Source organism: Varanus komodoensis, unplaced genomic scaffold (assembly GCF_004798865.1).
Source record: "Varanus komodoensis strain SLA01 unplaced genomic scaffold, ASM479886v1 scaffold8, whole genome shotgun sequence".
NCBI lineage: Eukaryota > Metazoa > Chordata > Lepidosauria > Squamata > Varanidae > Varanus > Varanus komodoensis.
This window is the reverse complement of record NW_025336481.1, coordinates 7,395,869-7,415,423: the sequence shown is the minus strand read 5'-3', so window position 1 is coordinate 7,415,423 and position 19,555 is coordinate 7,395,869. Positions and strand designations below refer to the sequence as shown.

At 47.7% G+C, this 19,555-nt stretch overlaps 1 protein-coding gene across 1 annotated transcript in view; it reads right to left on the bottom strand.

Moving 5' to 3' along the window:
- RBBP8NL (RBBP8 N-terminal like) overlaps nucleotides 1-19,555 on the bottom strand; it is a 42,626-nt gene that overhangs the window by 11,314 nt on the left and 11,757 nt on the right. Inside the window, exons 7-13 of the mRNA XM_044455157.1 lie at nucleotides 19,389-19,525; nucleotides 18,060-18,142; nucleotides 16,092-16,240; nucleotides 14,097-14,808; nucleotides 13,146-13,257; nucleotides 9,486-9,547; nucleotides 7,265-7,391 (exon numbers count right to left, since the gene is read on the bottom strand). Coding sequence (XP_044311092.1) covers nucleotides 7,265-7,391; nucleotides 9,486-9,547; nucleotides 13,146-13,257; nucleotides 14,097-14,808; nucleotides 16,092-16,240; nucleotides 18,060-18,142; nucleotides 19,389-19,525 — 1,382 coding nt within the window. The remainder of the gene's footprint in view (nucleotides 1-7,264; nucleotides 7,392-9,485; nucleotides 9,548-13,145; nucleotides 13,258-14,096; nucleotides 14,809-16,091; nucleotides 16,241-18,059; nucleotides 18,143-19,388; nucleotides 19,526-19,555) is intronic.

The following is a 19,555-nucleotide window of genomic DNA, read 5'->3' as shown; positions in this document are numbered from 1 at the left end:
CCTTCACGCTTTAGGGGCGACCCAGTTTTGCTCATCCTGTGCTAGGAGGAGGCAGGACTCAAAACAGGAGAGTTCTGCTAGGAGTGGATGCAGACAAGAAGGAAAATTAAACCCACTCAGTCCTGAAGGACAATATCCTGGGGCCGGTGGAGTCTAAGGCCTGCTTCCACCCACCCAAGACTACCGCAAACTGCTTCCTGCAGGCAGGAAGTTTGCTTCCTTGTAGTTTGCTTCCTCTACACTCTTACTTTGCATTCAAGAACTACTTCGTATGTTACAAATTTCCTATGCAATTGGCATGCATCCAATCAGTTTGAGAAGCTCCAACGTTGGCCAAGCTTACATACAGTGCCTGGCGGAAGTATTACCCCCCTCCCAACCTATCCACATTTTGTTGTGTTAAACAACCTGGAATGGAAAGGGATGTAATTGTTTAATTACCGCTTGAGCTACAGAAGATACTCAACACTAGGAAGGTGTAAAATACGTTTATTGTGGAGTTGGTTTGTTAACTAGCGTGGGTTTTCTTTCTTTATGTTTGAGCCCAAATAAAAATATTTTACACTTCCCCAGTGTAGATTCTCCAGTGCACCTGAAATAGGATGCCAAATACTTCTTTGCAATTCTGGATTGTAACACGACGTTGTGGAAAAGTCAAGGGCAGTGGATACTTTGCAAGGCACTGTAGAGTGTGGCAGAGCTACCGTCCAGGGAGGCAGTACCTTCATCTTCTGAGATTAGTGCCATCTCTGCTGGTCCCATCTCCGTGATGCTGTGAACTTGCAACTATCGGGTCTTGAGGGGGAAACGGAACTGCTATGTTATCTCTGATCAAAGATAGTATCAAGGATTCTCTGCCTCTTGACTGCATCCAAGGCCTCCCTGAGTGGGGAAAGGCCACATCATTGCTGAGTTTCCAAAGGAATCGTGGCTCTTGGCTTAAGCTCTGGATGGAAGATCTACCTGCCACTTTGGCCAGGGAGGAAATGACATTATACAGAGAGCTGTTTTCTGCCCTCACTCCAGTTTTAGCTTTTTATTTCTGCTCTAGAGGCAGGTGTTGTGTGTTTCCTACAAGGACAACGTATGCATTGCAGATCTAACCTTCACTCACGTGCCTTAGATGGTTAACTTTTAAAAAAAGTTATCACAGGATGATTCAGAGATGCAGAGATTTAATCAATGAAGTATTTATGTACAATAAAACTGGATACTTGGCAACATTTTGGTGCTTCTTACACCACATTTAGCATTTAGCATACCGAAATCCTAAATTTTACCTTTACTGCCTTTCTCTTTATTACACTCTGGGTGGATCAGGTAGAAGATTATCCTGGGTACGGCTGGGAAGGAACCATCAGTGGGTACCTTAAAATCATTTCCCCCCACCGAGAGAATGTTCCAGCCCCCAGCTGCAACCACCAAGAGTAACTCCCGCTGTCGAGCCATAGGGAAGAGATGTCAAGGATTCCAGGGAAATCTTTGGGCCATTTCTGGCCCTGGGACGAAGCCAGGGTGCTCATGGGCTAGGGATTGTGTCAGCTGGGGTGTCACTGAGGTCTAGGAGAACAACTACAGTCAGTCTGTGGCCACAGCAGGCCTTGGTTTTGGAGGCAGGAGTATCTGACCACAGTTTCGGCTGCAAGATCTGGTGGTACTGCGTCAGCGAAGGCAGGCTATGTCTCTGGGTTGTCGCTGGGCCTGGCAGTAGGACTGTGATTCTCCATTTCACCTGGAGCCTCTTGCAAGTCAGCGGGGAGTTGGGCTGCTTTTCCATTCAGTCTGCTTTGCACCGACTTCTTATAGGCTGTGAAGAGGAAGGAAATCCTGTGTGTTAGCTAGGCAGCAGTGCATTCTGGGAAAATCATCTGGGTGATGTTCTAGTCCCAGTAACACGCCGTGTGGTTTACTCACATGACTCTAGGAGAAGGATGGTTGTCTTCAGAGACCCATTTCAACCCCAGACTGCAACATGCAGTTCTTTCCCCCCTCTCCAGTTATTCTCCTCTCCTTCCTAATAAAAAATTAGTATCACTTTGAAGATGTAAATAAGTAAAAAGTAGTAAAGACAAAGGGAAGACATTCAGGGAATTCCAGGAAGGTAACCAGGATGATCCCTGAAGAAAATATGTTATAATATAAAAGCCCCATTGCGTGGGTCAAAAAGTTAGTTGAGTGATGAATAGGTTATAAGACTGTGTTATCTGGAGTGAAAAGTGTACTGAAATTTTGCATAATAATTGTTTAAGCTTCAAAATGTTGCATATATAGACATCTGGAAAAATTTATAGACATGAACTGAATGTGAGCCAATAATGCAATGCAGCAGCAAACAGGGCAAATGCTATTTTGGGATGCATTAACAGAAGTATTACTTCCAAAAGATGAAGAGGAGCAGTTCCTCTGTACTCCTCACTAGTCAGACCTCACCTGGAATACTGCATCCAGTTCTGGGCACCAGGATTTTAGAAAGATGCAGGTAAATTAGAAAGGGTCCAGAGGAGGGCAACAAAAATGATCCAGGGTTTGGAAACACTGCCCTATGAGGAGAGACAGAGGGAACCGGGCATGTTCAGCCTTGAGAAGAGAAGACTGAGGGGGAGATGATATCCCTCTATAAGTACCTCAAAGGCTGTCACAAAGGGGAAGGTCAAGATCTCTTCCTGCTCATACCAGAGTGCAGGCCACGAAATAATCAAGTTTTGACAACCCAGATTCAGGCTGGACATCAGGAAAAGCTTCCTCACTGTCAGAGCAATAGGACAGTGGAACCAGCTGCCTGGAGAGATGATGGGCTCTCCCACACTGAAAAGGAACTGGACAGCCACCTGAGCGGGATGGTGTAACGTGGTGTCCTGCACCAGCAGGGGTTGGACTTGATGGCCTTCATGGCCCCTTCCAGCCCTACTATTCTATGAGTCTATAAATTAATAAAACAATTCTAAATGGCTCATTTATGGCTTGAAAAACAAATGTTCAGCCTTTTATTGTATCTTCTAATTATTAGGAATGTTTGGTAGGAATGAGATAATAAAGCGCAGGAAACCTAATTTATGGGACAGGGAGGGTATTTGCTATGAGGTAATCTCTTCACAGAAACTGTGCAAGATTTTGGAACGTAGCTTCTTACCAGAAGGTCTCTAGGTCCGTAAACTTGTCAGCTTAATAGCCTAGTCAAAGCTGAATTGGAACATTCTCCTTTTGGAGTATTAAAACTAGGAATCTTTGCAAATGATTCTTGAATGTTAGAGTTTCTTGTTACAGTCGTACAGGCACAATATTATACAAGTTTGGACAGAAAAAAAGCACCACAAACTGTAGCGTGCTGTAGCCGGGGTCACCACTCCCACTTTTTCTGTCTGAACTCGCCCAAAATTGTGCTTCACCATATTGAAATCTTTAGCAATCATCCCTTTTAAAATGAGAATGTATTTTTTAAAATCTTAACTTGTTTGTCTATTTTTTAATGTGGGGTGTAAGGCCCACATGAGGGCAGCTTACAAGAAGATATAAATTACAACGAAATCCCCCGCCCCCTCAAAGAAAACAGGCCAACCATGCCTTTGGGGTAGTTGTCCCATCAGGGGCAACCCATGATATTGAAACTAATGGGGTTCGGTGGCCATCTGCAGTCTTATCCCTTTCACCGCCAAACCGCTGCATGCAAAAACTGGGAAATTACTGGAGGCAGCAGCTGGATGGGGCTTCGGCAAAGGCCACCATCAGCCCACCCTGCCCTTCCTGCCCCAACCCCACCGGAGAGGAGCCGATGTGGACTGGACTCCATGGCCTGGACCTCTTCGGCGCCCATCGGCAGTACCCAAGAAAATAAACCAGCCCCTTTGCCCAGTGCTTGCCCGGTTCACAGAGGGCTCAGCCGTGCCAAGCAGAAGGTCCTTGACGTTGTGAGCCAGGAGCTGCGTCCCTCACTCTGGTGCCTGCTGCCCACCACCACGGATGGGGGCCTCGAGCAGGGCCACGACCTGCCCACAGCAAGGGAACCCACGGCTGTGCAAGTGACGTAGGACCATGTGCAAACAGCTGCATATCCTCCCCACGGAACGCTGTCTGGAACCATGTGGGGCCACGGCTGCCAGTCCGTGTTGACCATACTGGGTGGATGGACCCATGGTCCAGCTGCGAGGAGGCAGAGGCTTCTGTCCCACAGTGTCGGGATGGAGAACCCAGTGCCGATTGCCCCAAGGGAGCACTTTGGTGTAGGCTAAAGGGATCACCCACCCTGCCTTATTTAGGACAGTCCTCCATTTGATGGGCTTCCCAAGACATTTCTCTGCTCGAACATGTCCTCTGTTGGAAGGGCTGTCTGTGGAAGTCCTGGATGAAGGACTGGAAGCCACAGCAGGAGAGGAGAACAGCAAGGCTTCGACCTGGCTCATCGACAGCTAACAGCTGGTCCCAAGCAGGCAATCCACACCTCGCCTGGGCCAAATCCCCCCCCCCCCCCCGTGGTCTATGATTGATTGCATCTCTACCTGCAATGCATTTCCATCACAGGAGGGGCAGCAGCTTTGCACGATGAATGATGGAAGCTACTTTGAGTTCTTTAACAGAAAAAGGTGGGATGCAAATCTAATAAATAAACAAATAAAAGGCAGAGGGTTCCCGGTGCAATCCCTGGCGTCTGCAGGCAAAGCCAAGAAGGAATTCTGCCAGAGTCCCAGGAAAGTGACTGCTGCCAGTCAGTGTGGACAGCGCAGAGCTTGGGCCAAGGACTACATGGCTCGCATAAGCCCGCTTCCTCTCTTCCTATAGTAATTATTCCTAGTTTTTCTTCTCTCCATATAAGTTATTGTAGGAATTATGCAAATCAGTGCCCCCTTTTTCAGGGTGGGGAGGAAGAAGAGGTACAAACCCCCATCCTCGCTGAGGGGCATTCAAAACATCTGTGCTTGCTGCCAATTTCTTTGTGCTGTCGGCTCAGCTCAGCATCTTGCAGGGAAGGGCCAATGCTCTTGCTACAGCAAGAAAGAGGAGCATTCAGAATTTTACATCCAGGTTCATGGGACTTGTCAGAAAGGCACGGGGACAGGAACGGAAACTTGTCAAACAAGCCCCTGGCTGCAGCGCCAGCGACAACAGTGGGCTTCTGTGTTTTGCTCCGCTTCTCCCCTCTTTGCCTGCACAAACAGAGCCCAGCGAACGGCATTCGGGCAGAGAGAAGTGTTTAAACTGTTAACAGGCAAAGGTGCTTTTATGCCAAGCTTATCAATTTCCTGCTTTGTCACACCTGTAGGAAATACCAGTACAACACATTCCTTTGTTAGCAGGTTGCCACCTCTCAGGGCCCGGCCTGAAAATAAACACCCTTCATGTGATACTTGCTCTGGTTGCGATGGCTCCAAGCAGGGAGTATTTGGCCTACTTTGTCAATCAACATTTCTTAGGAAGGGCTGAGCAAACACAGGGCTGTGTACCTACTACACCTATTCACATGAAGCGTGGTGGAGGCTGCCCCTCCCACCTGGCCCCAGGTTGGCTTCGGCTAGCCATCTGCAGCAGGCCCGGGCTGTGTGCCTTATCAGGGCCCAGCTGTATCACTCTGGGCAAACATTTGTGCAGCACGGAATTCAGTCAGCAGAAGCAAATGCGTCTGATTTGGCCAGGGAAAATAGCGCCCAGTCCTTGCTCATCCTTTTTCAAACCCACCAGCCATTTGCTAGATGTCGAGGGACAACCAGAAGGGTTTAAAAATTCCCAGAAGGGGAACTAAGGGGAAAGGACTGAAAGCCATTTCTTTTATCAGTTTGTCAAGGCAGCAAGACAAGGGGATGGTCTGAATTCAGCACCTATTGCTACAATTTGCATGCTAAAATATTTTCTCCAGGACACACAGATGAGCCTGGGGACTGTGGCCCTTACAGTCCAAGTCATCCGGAGATCCCCAAGTTGGGGAGGCTGCTGTGCACAAGACCAGGTGGCCCAGTGCTAAAGGTCATCTCCTAGGCATTGTCAGATAGTCTAAACCCTTTGCAAGTCACTGAGAAGAGGGATGCTAAAGATGTTATATCAGCTGGCCCTAACCTGGTGCTCTACAGATGTCTAGGACTACAGCTCCCATGATCCCATTGGTCATGCTGGCTAGGGCTGATGGAAGTGCTACCCCAAAACACCTGGAAGGTACCAGGTTGGGGAAGGTGGTCTTAAAGGATGCCTAACTCCTCTGAGGACGGGCAGGCACTGAGCGCCTGTGTCTGCCTTGTGGCCAAATGAGACGCCTGGTGGAGACCCAGACCTGAAATCCGCTCCTTTGCTGAACATCCTGTGGCAACCAGGATGAAGGGACGGTCCTCTTCCTGGAAATCTCTCCCACCCTTTGCACGCCTAGTTACGGCAAGCAGGCCTAAAGGGATGCTGGCCGTGGAAGCGGCTGGCCAGGGTGGGAAGGGTCATGCAACCCGTTGCTCTCCTCAACACACACCCTCCTGTGGCTGCTTTTAGATGGCGGGCAGAGCCCAAGGTCCCAGGAGGACCCTGTGTTCCAAGTCTGATCGGGCTGCCCCCCTGTCTTGGACGCGACGGGCCCCTTGCAGGGCTGCCCTGATTGTCGCCCAGCCGATGGCCACAGGGGTGGTGCATGCAGGGGTCACATTGCAAAGCACCCAGAGGTGCCTCCCCAGCCTCTGGGGTCTGCGCAGGGGGCCTTCCTCTGTGAGCCATCCCTTGGGGAGGTGAGAGGGATGGCTGCTAGGAGCAGGGCCTTTTCTGCAGCTGCTCCCCATATTTGGAATGCTCTCCCCAAAGAGATTCGCCTGGCGCCTGCCTGCCTGCCTGCCTGCCTGCCTGCCTGCCTGCCTGCCTTCCTTCCTTCCTTCCTTCCTTCCTTCCTTCCTTCCTTCCTTCCTTCCTTCCTTCCTTTTCCTCTTACTTTTTAAAAATGTCCTTAAGAAACATTTTAATAGCTAATTACCATAGACCTTTGTTTTGTAAGTTTTACTGTACTTTATTGTTGTTTTTAATGTGTTATGGTTTTTATTATGTTTTATTGTGTTTTTACCTCATGTTGTGAGCTGCCCAGAGGTGCTGTGGCACAATCGGGCGGCATACAAATGTTTCAAATAAATAAACAAATAAATAAAATTAAAATGTGTTGTTACCAGTACTGTTTATCAAGGTTCACAGGGATCCAGATTAAGTAAAGAAATGCAAGGTCACCTAATTCATTTCAGACATAAAATGTGGAGGGGTTGGGATTGCAATATCTGGTGTGACTGGCACTGAACAATTCTGAGCCGCCCGTCTATACCTTTTGTCCACGACTCTTGTCCTCTTTTGCGCTTTGTTTGCGATCTCTGGAGGGTCTCGGTTTTGCAACCATAATTTTCTTCCATGGAAACTTCCTGGAGACTTTCATCATCACAAGCCCCAATCAGCTAGACAGATGAGGGAGAAAAATAGAAGATTCAGGCAGGTGCATTCAGGATAAATGCCATGCAATGCTTGGGTCAGCCCTTGTCCCCTCCTGCCTCAGTGAACACAACAATCAGGCTTGAAAACCTGTCCGGATCAGGTCTTATACCACGTTCGTTTTGTGTATTTCCAGAACAGCAAAGGGTTGCTTCTTTCAAACCAAACCGCAAGTCAGTCATGCCTCAGTTGGGTTAAAGTCCTCTCCTAGTCATAGGACAGAGTACTTGGCTTGGAAACAGGGCTGCAGTTAGACCACACGCTGCAGAACTTCCTCTGGCCAAGGGCTGAATTCCCTGCTGGGGTAGCACTGCAGAGTTTCCATCCAACTGGGCAAGGCTGAAGGCCAAAGGGCCAGGGGTTGAAACACCACAAAACAGCAAAAACACCACCATATTCTAGCTGGAAGCCAATAACTAAGCCTCAGGAAAGGGACTTCAATTTTTAATAGGGAGAAAAGCTGGGAGCCCACAAACAATTGGTGTTGGGGAAAGGATTATGGCTGTCTTTGGAGGACCCTGGGCTTTAAGGTCTTGCACCCCTGCTTGAGATGCTGGACTTCCTGATCTTAAGAAGCACTTCCTCATTAGGAGTGATGCATCACTTCGGCTAATAGATGTGCTAATATGCATCACTTCATTTATATCAAAATCAAACTTTTGGTAGCTTATGCCCCCCACCTTCCTTTAGCTCATCAGGAAACCCCCTTAGCCTGGTTTCAGGATTGAGGGACAACCACCCCAAATGGTCCAGACAGCTTCAGGTGTGGGGTGGGATAGAAGCCCATGCAGGGGGCTGGAAACAGCAGCTCTGGATGGAGCGTTCTCCCCTTTAGTTCCATTAATAATTGCCAGTGTAATGGGAATTATATTGTTGGTATTCCTCTGTGTGTGTTATCTTAAGGCTAGAGGATGTTCCCCAGTGCCTGCTGAATTTCAGAACTCAGATGTAGGGTAAAAGAGAACTGGTCACCTAAGAAAAGCTAAAGTCACATATGTTAACTCAGTGTGTCCTTCTTTGTGATTTCTGTCCTCTGTCTTTTAACCCATATATGTTAAAGTTCATCTTAGGGGCAAGAGATCAGGTCTGGGCTTCCTCCGGAACAGACCAGCTTCCACTTATGGAGAACACCTAGATCTTGAAACCAGGCTAAGGGGATCTCCTTGAGGTCTAATGAAGATGAGGAACAGACGCTACTGACCATTTGGTTTGCTGTTGGGGATGAAAGGGGCAGGTTATTCTTGGTCCATGTTCCAAGATCAGACAGATTTGGACTTGCCAAGTGAAGAGGGGTCCTAGGAACCAGAATTCTCAGATGGTGAAATGGAAGAAGCAGAGGGGCTCATCTCAAGGGCACCTTCCCAAGATGTTCAGGTGGATGTTGGGAATAATCAGGATGTGCAGCTTCAGGGAGGGGGCATGGGAAAAAACTCCTGCAGCCAGCCAAGCCTGGCTCAGCTCTTGACCTTGTGATACTCTGTTGGGAGAAACAGACTGGCCAACTGGAGCGGTGATGGACAGAGAAGAGGCTTGCTCACCTCCATAAAGGGCATCCCAGAGGGAGGGGCCCGGGGATGCTCAGAAGGAGAATGTTGAGAAGTAGATGTTCGATTTGGTTCAACAACCCACTCTGTACATGCTCAGAGACTCATTCTTTGTTGGCTGGACTTACTGGAAGTGCTTTGGAGAATAAAGAGCTTTTGGCAAGGAGGAATCTCGACAGCTTCGAAATGGCTGTCGTTTCAGATATGAAGTCAGAGGGAGGGCTCTATGTCCTGCCTGAGGGACGTGTAGAAAGCAATGGAGGGTAAATTAGGTGGGGGGCAAGCAGGCTGCAAAGCCAGAGGGGAGCAGCAACTCCAGTGGGTTCCAGCCAGTAGGTCTCTGCTGGAGTGTGGGTCCCCTGCAGGTGACCACCCATGCCAGTGGGAAATTGTCCCCAACCCAAGATGTGCCATGCAGTTGCCTCCTTACTGACTCATGGACTGAGAACAGATTGTGCCTAATGCGGTGCTTGCGGGGAATATGGGTGAAGAATGGATGCCATAAAGGAAACAGACCTCGCCATCAGACGTGTCAGGCTCATCCGATCCTTCCTTCACTGATTCGGAGTCTCCATTATCTGAAGGAAACACAGGAAGGTCTAGATTAGAGCTAGATGGCACTTAATTCTCCACTGCAGCAGCTGTCCTTGAGAACCAAGCCATCAATTGTCAGGGTGTAAACCAAACGAACACTGACAAATGACATGCCCACACCTCTGAAGGTCCATCAGGAGACTTTGGCTTGTTCCAGACATATGGTGCCATTGTCCAGAAGTCCTTTGTTGCTGAACTGGGAGGAAAGATGCCTCTCCCTGCTTGCAGATCCCCCCGTTACAGGGAGGCCAAGAAAAGAAGCAGCCAGTATTCTGTCACCAGCTGGGATGGGCCTCATCCCAGCAAAAAACCATTGTGAAAATCTAAGAATGTTTGAGTGCAGTAAAAGTCACTCCTTCGTGGAGACTGACTCTTGTTTTGTGAATCAGTGCCACATCCCTCCGGTCTGATGTCAACAAAATGGAACATCACAAAGCGGCAAGTTCATCCTGACCTTGAACTTACATTGCAACAGAGTCAACTGGCTTGAACCAGGTGGACTTCTCTCAAACAAATTGGTGAGCATGCAGGTGCTTGCTAGAGAACAAAAGGTGATCTCTAGCATATTCAAGGAAGAAGAAGCAAAGCTGGAGAGAGACCTCCGTAGAGAGGAGAGTTGGCAGAAAGATGGCAAAGATCATGGGACTTCTCAGCACTGGGGAGGGACCAATCCTGCCTGAGGCAAAGGCTGAGAATAGTTCCTCCAGGACAGGACTTCCTGAAAGGGGAAGGTCTTTGCAAGGGTGCACAAATAGGCTTTGGTGCTCTGATCTCTCCACGACAGGCCTGCACTTATATCAGTGTTCTTGGAGGTAGGATTGCCAATGCAGGGCCCAAAATGGGCCTTGTATACCCAGGTCTAGCCTGCCTTACAGACCTTCAAGTTTCTACCCGTGGAGCTATCTAGAAGTCAGAAAGTGCCAAAGTACACCAATAAACACGGAAGGTGCTTTCAGAGCGTTGTGTCAATATGCCAACAGCCAGCAGATAAAACCTTTGTGTTTTCCCACACCCAGAATTCAGTTGAGAGATCTTTCTCCCTTGATTACATCTCTTCATATGTAAATCTACACACAGACTTCTTTTAAAAGAATAATAATAATCTTTCCCACTAATTCAAAATCCTGATTCTCAGGTCTAGACTAGGTGTTCCCAAAACACTGTGACACATACAAAAACCAAACCATCCAGGACAGCTCTACTTTCCAGCTCAGCCAGTAAAGCTACTGCAGTGAAGTAGTTTTTCAATTCATGGAAAAAGGGTGTGCTTTCCTCATGCAGAAGAAGATTCAGATATTTTCCTGGAGCATTCAGAAGAGGGGAAGGGATGAAGTTTCTAGTCCTTATGGAAGCAGAAGAAATTTAGTAACACAAAGATTTTCTCTTCAAGGCATAGAAATCAGAAGTGCTTGTAGATTTTTAAGTTCTGAATCCATAGTCCTAAGTTGCTGTTCAAATTGTATCATGAAGTGGTGGTGAAAAAGTTCCGTTTAGCTTTGTTTTAAAAAGAGCTAAATAGGCCCTTTTCCCCCTGCTGCGGCATCACCAAATTTCAGCACCAGGTCACCCAGTTTTGCCTGTTTGAGCCACTGGGGCACTGAATTTCAGTGAATTCAGCAGCATTCTGGGTCACCCAAGATTGCTGACTCCTGGAATTATGGCACAGAAGTGAGTGAACTCTGGTATTGCTACTAATTGGATTCATTAGGGCAATTAGGAAAAATGTCCTTCATGTTTTGAACTGGGGTTTGATTTAAAATCGTTTGGATAACACAAGATATGTACATTTCTTCCTTGAAGCAAATGGCCCCTAACAGCAAACACAGGCAGAGTCCTGTGCCACCTTTAGCATAGTAAGGTGAATAGACTAGACTAGACTAGAATCATATGCAGTAAAACCTTGGATTGTGAGCATAATTCATTCCGGAAGTATGCTTGTAATCCAAAGCACTCGTATATCAAAGTGAATTTCCCCATAAGGTTCAGTGTAAATAAGGTTAATCCATTCTGTAACTTTTTTTTTTAATCACAAAATTTGAAGTGGGTGCACTTGGGTGGGAGGTGGGCGCGATCGCTCATGTGCTCGGGGGGGGGGAGGGGGGGGGATCGGGGGGGGGCTCGGGGGGGGGGATGATGCTGTACTCACACCCATAGCGAGAGAGAGGGAAGAACCAGCGCTCAGTTGTGATGTGACGCTCGGCAGGCAAAGCGCGCTTAATACTCGTACTGCAAGACGAGTTTATCAAGTTAAAATTTAGAAAACCCTTTTTCTCATCTTGCAAAACACTCGCAGACCAGGTTACTTGCAATCCAAGGTTTTACTGTAATTGGAAAGGGCCTAAGAAAGTTGGAAGGCCATTGGGTCTAACCTCCTGCTCAATGTCGGACTTAAGTCTCCCATCCAAATGCTAGCCCAGCTCAATCCCACTTAGCTCCAAGCCTGGGCAGGATCCATCATTTCAGTCTATAAGGAAGCTGTATAGAGCTTCCTAGTCATTGACCTCTGAGTTTGTGGGTTGCTTCTTGTAAGCTCAGGTGTTACATCATAGAGCACACGAGGGTTTTATCCACTGCTTGGCTGTGGCTTCTTCTATTTTTGTTGTGGGAGGAAAGATGAGCGCTTTACATGGTTTTTTCCTGGAGTTTGAATTTCTCTGCCTTTCTATGTATTTATTAACTAACCACAAGGCAGCACTGTGCTGTGGTGGCAGTCACAAGTCTTGTCACAAGTCTTTCCTCTCCGCTGCTGCAGTCTGAATTTTAATAGCTGACTTATCTCGCTTATGCAAATGGCTGGAAAACAGGGGAGAGGCACTGACAATGATAAAAAGCCCCCCCCCCCGACTTCTGAGAAGAAGCAAAAATCCCAGTCCAGTTTGAGTTCTCTAATTAAAAATGGCATCCCTTGCACCTTCTTGTTCATGTATTTATTTATTGGTCTTGCAGAGAGAAACTTGCAGGGACCTGCATGTTGCCCCCCGTGGGGCAAAGAATTCTTGTGAGGGAGCGCCACCATTTCATTACAAAAAATGGGCAGTGAGAAAGGATTTCACTCCTCGGCTTCATTGCCATGGTCCTGATTCAGCCCCTTTGTAAACCCCAATCCCCGGACTCGTTCACTATCCCACAAATCCCACAAATCCCACTATCCCACAAATGGGTTCAGGACCACGGACAGTTCCCCTGAAGCCTCAGCCGAGGCTGCGCTGTCCTTGACACTGAAAACGCAAGCCACCACTCTCTTGTAGCAGGCCTGGTTTGGCCTAATCCGTGAAGCACCCAAGATGGGCTCACTCCCTTTCCTCAACAGCTCCCTGCTGGCTTTCTGCCTTTTGCAGCCACCCCACCACCCCCATTAGACAAAAACACCTATTATTTTAGCCTAGGCTCCTTTACTGCTGCTCCTCCCTTTGCTTTTGGCCCCATTTGCCACTGGAAACTGCCCTGGCCCCCAAGAAAGTCTTTAAAATCAAATTCAGCCCTTCAGCGTCATTGACCAAGAGCAGCGATACGACTCATGCAGCTCAACACTGCCCTTTAGCACGGCCTTTCTTCAAAGCACGCGCGATTCTTCCATTTTACCTGCTTGGTCCACTTCTCGCTTCTCTGCAGCACACGACGTCCTCGTCTCCAGATCGGCAGAGGCACCGCCCAAGCCTGGCTTAGCAACTGGAAGCTCAGGGGTCAGCGAGGTCTGCGGAGAGCACAAAGAGGGTGAGGCCAGCGCTACTGCAGGCTGCCACCCAGCCTGATGGGCCCAGTGATGCCCAGCCGCGGTGGGGCCTCTCAGCCTCACTCCAGCCCTGTTTTATGGGGGAGGTGGGAGAGGCCACCGCTGAGGGATGCAGGACGTGCATCGCCCCTGGCAAATCCTGGGTTTCTCCACCACTTCATCACCTCTCTGGAAAGACCCCTCTCTGAATTGTTTGAGAGCTACAGCCGATCAGGGTGGACAACATTGGACTGGATGGATCAATGCTGTACCTGATATAAGTCTGGGGTTCTAATTCCACCTGTGGGGACTGAGAGGGACTGCACACGTCAGCCGAAAGAGGGCAGGTGGAAATTTCACATAAAGAGGAGCGCTAGCCCGAGAGTCCTCTATAACGGACAGCCATGAACCCACACGAACCAAACCAAGTGCAGCATGAGTGATATATACCAGACCCCGTTTTTGAACACCTGGACGCTCTGACCGGCTCTGATGGATGGATTTGACATGTGCTCCCCCTTTCTACCAAGCAAGAAGCACAAGTAGTGATGGGGTATGCAGGTGTATAAAAAATGTGAACGTGTCATGTACACATCATCTGTTTAATGTGGGGGAATATCAACCTGATCAAGCCCCTTACAGACATTTCCACAGGACTAAGATCCCCCTGCCTAATTTTGGGCAATTCATCTCTGTTCTATATTTCCATATGGGACACCTATAATGTTGTTGGAGGACAAACACAGAGAAAGGTGTAAGGACAGATGCAAGAAACAGTTGCTTCTAAGAGGAAGTCTAAGGCAAAGACTACTTTTTCTTACCGGCAACGTGGCTCTGTTCTCCTTCTCTTCGATGGCAGGATGCTTCCCCACCCGGTGCCCGCTGGAGAAGCAAGCATTCTGCAGTGCAGAGTCTTCATTCTGGGCTTTCCCTGGACTTCCCGTCTCATGCTGTGTGGAGGGCTCTTGCCAGTTGTCCGGCTTCGCGCTGTCTCTTCCCCTTGCATAATCCGAGAGGTCCAAAGGTGCCTCGGTGAGGTACCCCCTCATGGCCTCTGTCTTCTCTGCCTGCTCCAGCTCTTCTCTGTTGAGCCAGGCCAGCCTCCCCAGAGTTCCATCTGCCGAGTCTTCCAAGCAGCTTCTCCCTTTTTTGCAGTCCTTGCCAGCCCTTGGTTCGGTGCGGTCTAAGCTGTCCTCCATCCTGGACCGGCAGCCTTGCTGCTGAACCAATATACTATGGAGTTTCTCTTGGGGGTTAGGAAACTGGAGTCTGTTCTCCAAGCAACGGTCCTTCATATACACCATGGCTCCAGGCAGTTCCAAGATGGCTGCTTGGTCTTCCCACCCCTCTTGCGGCCTCGTTCTGTGGGGAGGGAAGCCACCCTCCCTGCTGCCAGAATTATTCCGGAGTCCGCGATGACGCAGGGCAAAATGCTGGTTGAGCAGGCAAAGTTGCTCCTTTCTGGTGGCAAACTTCAGAGTCTCATAAGGAGAGGCAAGTTCATGGCACTCTGAGTTGCTGGCTCTTAAATAACTAAAAGAAACATAATGGTCAGCCGTACTCAAGAGACACAGGCTCAGGGCATGCACCCTTTTGGGTGCCTCCGCTCCATCTACTCTGACAGTGTTTGATCTCCTGGGCAAAATGCTGAGGTGGCAAAGTCGTTATGTGAGTGCTCTCCCACAGGGCCTCATCCCGGGCCTGTGCCATATTCAGGCCCAGTGAACAAACTGCATTGACCCAATCTCTGGAGGGGAATCCTGCTTCAGGCTCCTATGAGGATCCCTGATAGAGAGCTAGATATAAAGCCTGTTATAAACCAATGCTATGGTGAATTTGGTGGTTTGCAGACACCCAGTATGTCATGGAAGAAGCAGCAAAGGTGATAATGGCTCCTTTGACTTCCCATCCTGCTTCCCTCCCCTCACATTTAGCTGTGGTATCCTGGAGGCAAAGGGAAGGCGAACCGCCCCGAGGCTTTGGCGAATGGGGTGGCATAGAAGCCTTCTAAACAAACAAACAAACAAACAAACAAACAAGGAGGGTGCAGCGGCTTTGGGATAGTTTGGGCCTGGCATCTCCAGTCTCCTGCTTTTCCACCTCTAAAACATTCCCTTTTACCCCTCCCCAAGGGCACCCTCCCAAGCTCCTTGAACAGGCTGCGAGGAGGTGGGGTAGGTCAGAATGCTACCAGAGCAGCCATGGATCTGGGAATCCAAAATGCCCCCTTCCATTGCTGCTTAGGGGCAGAAGTTGGCTTCCTAAGTCTAGACCCTGAATTCACTGGTCAGGATTCAACAGACAATCCACTAAAAACTGTTCAGAGAACTATGTGTGGTAGAACCTGAAACTCGCCTAGATATAGCTGAAGGTTGGTTTATACAGTCATTTGTCCTGAAGCTTTTATATTTCCAGTTTTAATAGAACTCCAAGTATCATGTGTCTGTTAGTCATTCCAATGCGGCACATACAGGCATGTCATGAATGGAGCCGGCTGGAGCCATGGGTCAGACTAGATGGCCCAGGAAGCCCTTGTGACTCACTCTGTTTCTACATTTTTACCTGAAGGACTGTATCCTGCTTTATCTTCAGAGCAACTGGGTGGAGAATATCAGTTCAATTTTTTTTCTAAGCAAAGGGACTAGAAACTTGTTCTCTCCCTTTTAAATGAAAGCTGAAAATCTAGGGAAGAGGCCTGGACTGGGAGTATTTTTGGAGGTAACAAAACTTTCCAGTGGTTCAGTTAGATAAGTACCCACCTCCCCACTGCCCTCAATCCAGCAAGCCAGCAAAGCAGTTCCTAAATTTTTACTTACGCATCAAAACTGGGACTTTGCTCAGGCTGAGGAGATGGTGGTGTTTTGCTCATGGGGGGTGGACTATCCCTTTCCTGAGAGCAAGATCTTGAGCCGGGTTTCACTAATGCGATTGTCCCACGTGATGGGTTTGCTATCCTCTGAGAACTCTTAATAGCAGAGGAGAGACAAAAAGAGAGAATGCTCAATTATTGCTTGTTTGCATCTTCTGACCAGAGAGATGAAAAGAGCAAACTGGTGAAGCTCTTCTCAGAGTTCCCAGGAGGAGATCTGGGGCAAATCTTGCACACTGTTTCTCACTGTTGCACACTTATACCCAATTCTCTGAGCCATGAGATTGGACACTTATATTATTATTATTATTATTATTATTATTATTATTATTATTATTCCTTTTCCGCATTAAACATTTATAGTGCCCTTGTGATTCCTTATGTCCAGTTATTTACAAGTTCTTTAGAAATCACCAGGATCTTCTAGTTTTGCTTCTTTTTCTAGAGTACTTTTCTGTTTTTTTAAGTGGAGAAAAGGGTGTGCTACTGCTGATGGCAAAAGAAAACATATTTGCCTACTTTGTCTTTCCACTATAGCATAGCACCCCCTAGAAGTTATTTAGAAGAAAAGCAGAAAAGGAAAAGCTCTTTGAATACAGCTTGGATCTCAATTTCGTGACGAAATCAAAAGGCACTATAGTGACTAACACTCTTGTGTAGAAAAGCTCAGCCTGCCATTTTGTATTATCAATATTAGATTACTATTTACCTCCTGCCTCTTTTCCTCTGCCAGGAAACCCGAGGCAGCTTACATGGGGCCCTCCTTTACTTCTCCACTTCACCCTCACAACAGCCCTATGAGGTCGGTCAGGCTGAGAGTCAGTGGCTGGCCCAAAGTTACGCAGTGCGCTCCCTGCATCTCTGCGTTCCAGCCCGCCATGCTAACCACTACACCAAGGTGGCTCTCACAAATCAAATCTGGCTTGTTTGCAACATATGGGTTTGGCATAAGTAGGAAAATCCTAGCTTAAACCACTCCAGTAGACCCCGGTCTCCCTCTCAGAGTCTCAGGGGGCCGTAACCACTTAAAGATGCTGGCAGAAAGCAAGTCACCCATCTGCAAGTGCTGCCAGATGGAAGCTTCCAAGCACCAAACCACCAGGTGGGAGCTATTTTTCCACGACTGATTTTTTCAAAGTGCTAAGAAGAAAGACTGAAACAGCAGTAGGAAGCATGGTGATGTTGCCATCGTCTGGACCCTCTCGTTAATGTCCGTGAATGAGGCAGGCAAATTGCACAATAAAAGCCTTGTCTGGAAATACCTGGGTGCCTTTTCTGGGCTCGCACTCCCCCAGACGGTTGGCCCACCCTTTGACTTCCTGTTTACACACAGGACTGGTTCGTACAGTCAAAGAGCACACCTTGGCTTATTTAGCTTTCCCACAGAGACAGCCCATGTTTTGTTGTTGGGTTGTGAAATGTGGTGTTTGTGGGTTGTTTGTGGTGATCAGAACCATGGTTTGTTAGTTCAACTGGGTTCACTCAAAACATTAACCCAGGATTCAACCACAACCCACATTTCATAGACAACTCAGACCATGCTCTGGCTTATCAAGTCATGTGAAACAGGGCACATGACAATTAAATGTTCTTAATTAAATCTATTTGTCTAGTGCATATATTTGCCACTTTTTAAAAATGCTCACATCCTTTGTGGAGGTGGGATTTGAACACCAGTCCAGCAGTGTGGCCACAGGACCTTCCACTTTGTCTCTTTACATCCAGGGAACTCCAAGGTGGACTAGCACATGTGACTCTAAACTATTAATCTTTGTGAGGAGGGCTTCCCCCTCTTTGTTCCCTGCAAGTTCCAATTTACGTTTGTGGAATATCAGGAAAACTCTCAGCATAAGATCAGAAATCACATTTGATGAAGAAGGAGAGAGAAGGAAAGACGGGCCAAGCCAGTGCATACCATTTCCAAAGCGTGTTTGCTCTGGAGAATAACACTAGGGGAGATCCTGGTACCTGGAGAACTTCTTTGTCCTGGAGACTGATCTAGAAGGAGGAAAGATAGGGGCCACCATCACTTATTTAAGGTAAAGCTTGTTCAATTATTTTATAAATCATGCTCTAAATCAGGGAGGGCTACATGAAGCTCTCTGGCCCCTTTTGCAGCCTTCACCGCCGCTGCCGAATTTACTTTCAATATTTGGCGATGGTGCAGTGGCAAAAATCTGCATGTGTCCTTTAAAACCTTGCTTTAAAAGCAAAACCATACTCCAAACAGCCTTTCAGATAGAAGCCACTCTTTGCAGAACTCTTAGTGAGGTCCCTGCAGAAAATAGTTGCTATTATCATCCTTACTACAAATAATTTATTCTTGGCTTGAGGAGGCGTTGGAGATGAGGATACACAAACTGATGGCTTTGTTGACGTCTGCATTATTATTTTTTAAATCTCACATTATTTCTGTTCCATACATGAAGAGATTTGGAACTTTGATATGTTCCCTGCACTGCCAACAAATGAATCAAAACTAAATTCTCATCTGCTAGTATCACCCCAGATCAATAGGTTCATGGAAAGGGTCATTGTACCTGCCTGCCACATAGCTGTTAAAGAGAACCCTGCCTGAAAAGAGGTGGTGATTTTAATACAGTACTAAAACGGTGGACTTATATGGAGATCCGGACTGAGACTCTTAAAGGCTCAGCACTCCATGCCCTGGCCCAGGCTGGACAAATGTATCTCAGCTCTTCCCACATGTTTTAGGGGAGTGGGATGGCGTGAACTGGTGTCCTGCAACAGCAGGGGGTTGAACCCAGTGGCCTTCATGGCCCCTTCCCACTCAAGTATTCTATGATTCTATGACCAATTCTTTTTATCTTAAGTTACTTTTATCCGATCAATCCGATTTTATCCCCTTGACTACAGCCAAATATTGTTCAGTGCTTGGTAGAATCAACCCGAAATGTTGTTAGGTTCTAACAGAATGCTTTTATTTTCTTGTTTTAATTACTGTAGTTTTATTAGTACTGCATTTTTTAATTTTTAACTAATTGCCACTTTGTGCTTTATTTATTGGCTGGTCAATGACCGAATAAATGATTGATTGATGGTCCCACAAGTTCTTCCCATCATGTTCATGAAGAAATGTGTAGATTTGGGTAGGGTTCTATTTTTTAAAGATCTTCCTGGGGGCACCCAGGTTCTGATGGGCTGACCAATTCTCTGGGTGTGGAACCAAGTACAGTGCAAGTGAAGGACTCGCCTCCTTCCAGGGGACGCCCAAGAGATACGCAGCGTTCATCGTCCGCTTCCTGGCTTGTGATTTTCTCGGCGCTGGACTTCCGGCTCCGTGAGGAGAGCAAGGGCAGTGGCGCTTCTGGAACTGAACTCCCTTCTCTAGATGATCCTTTCAGACACTTTGGCCGGTCTCTGTTGCAACATGAAGAAAATGAATGAACT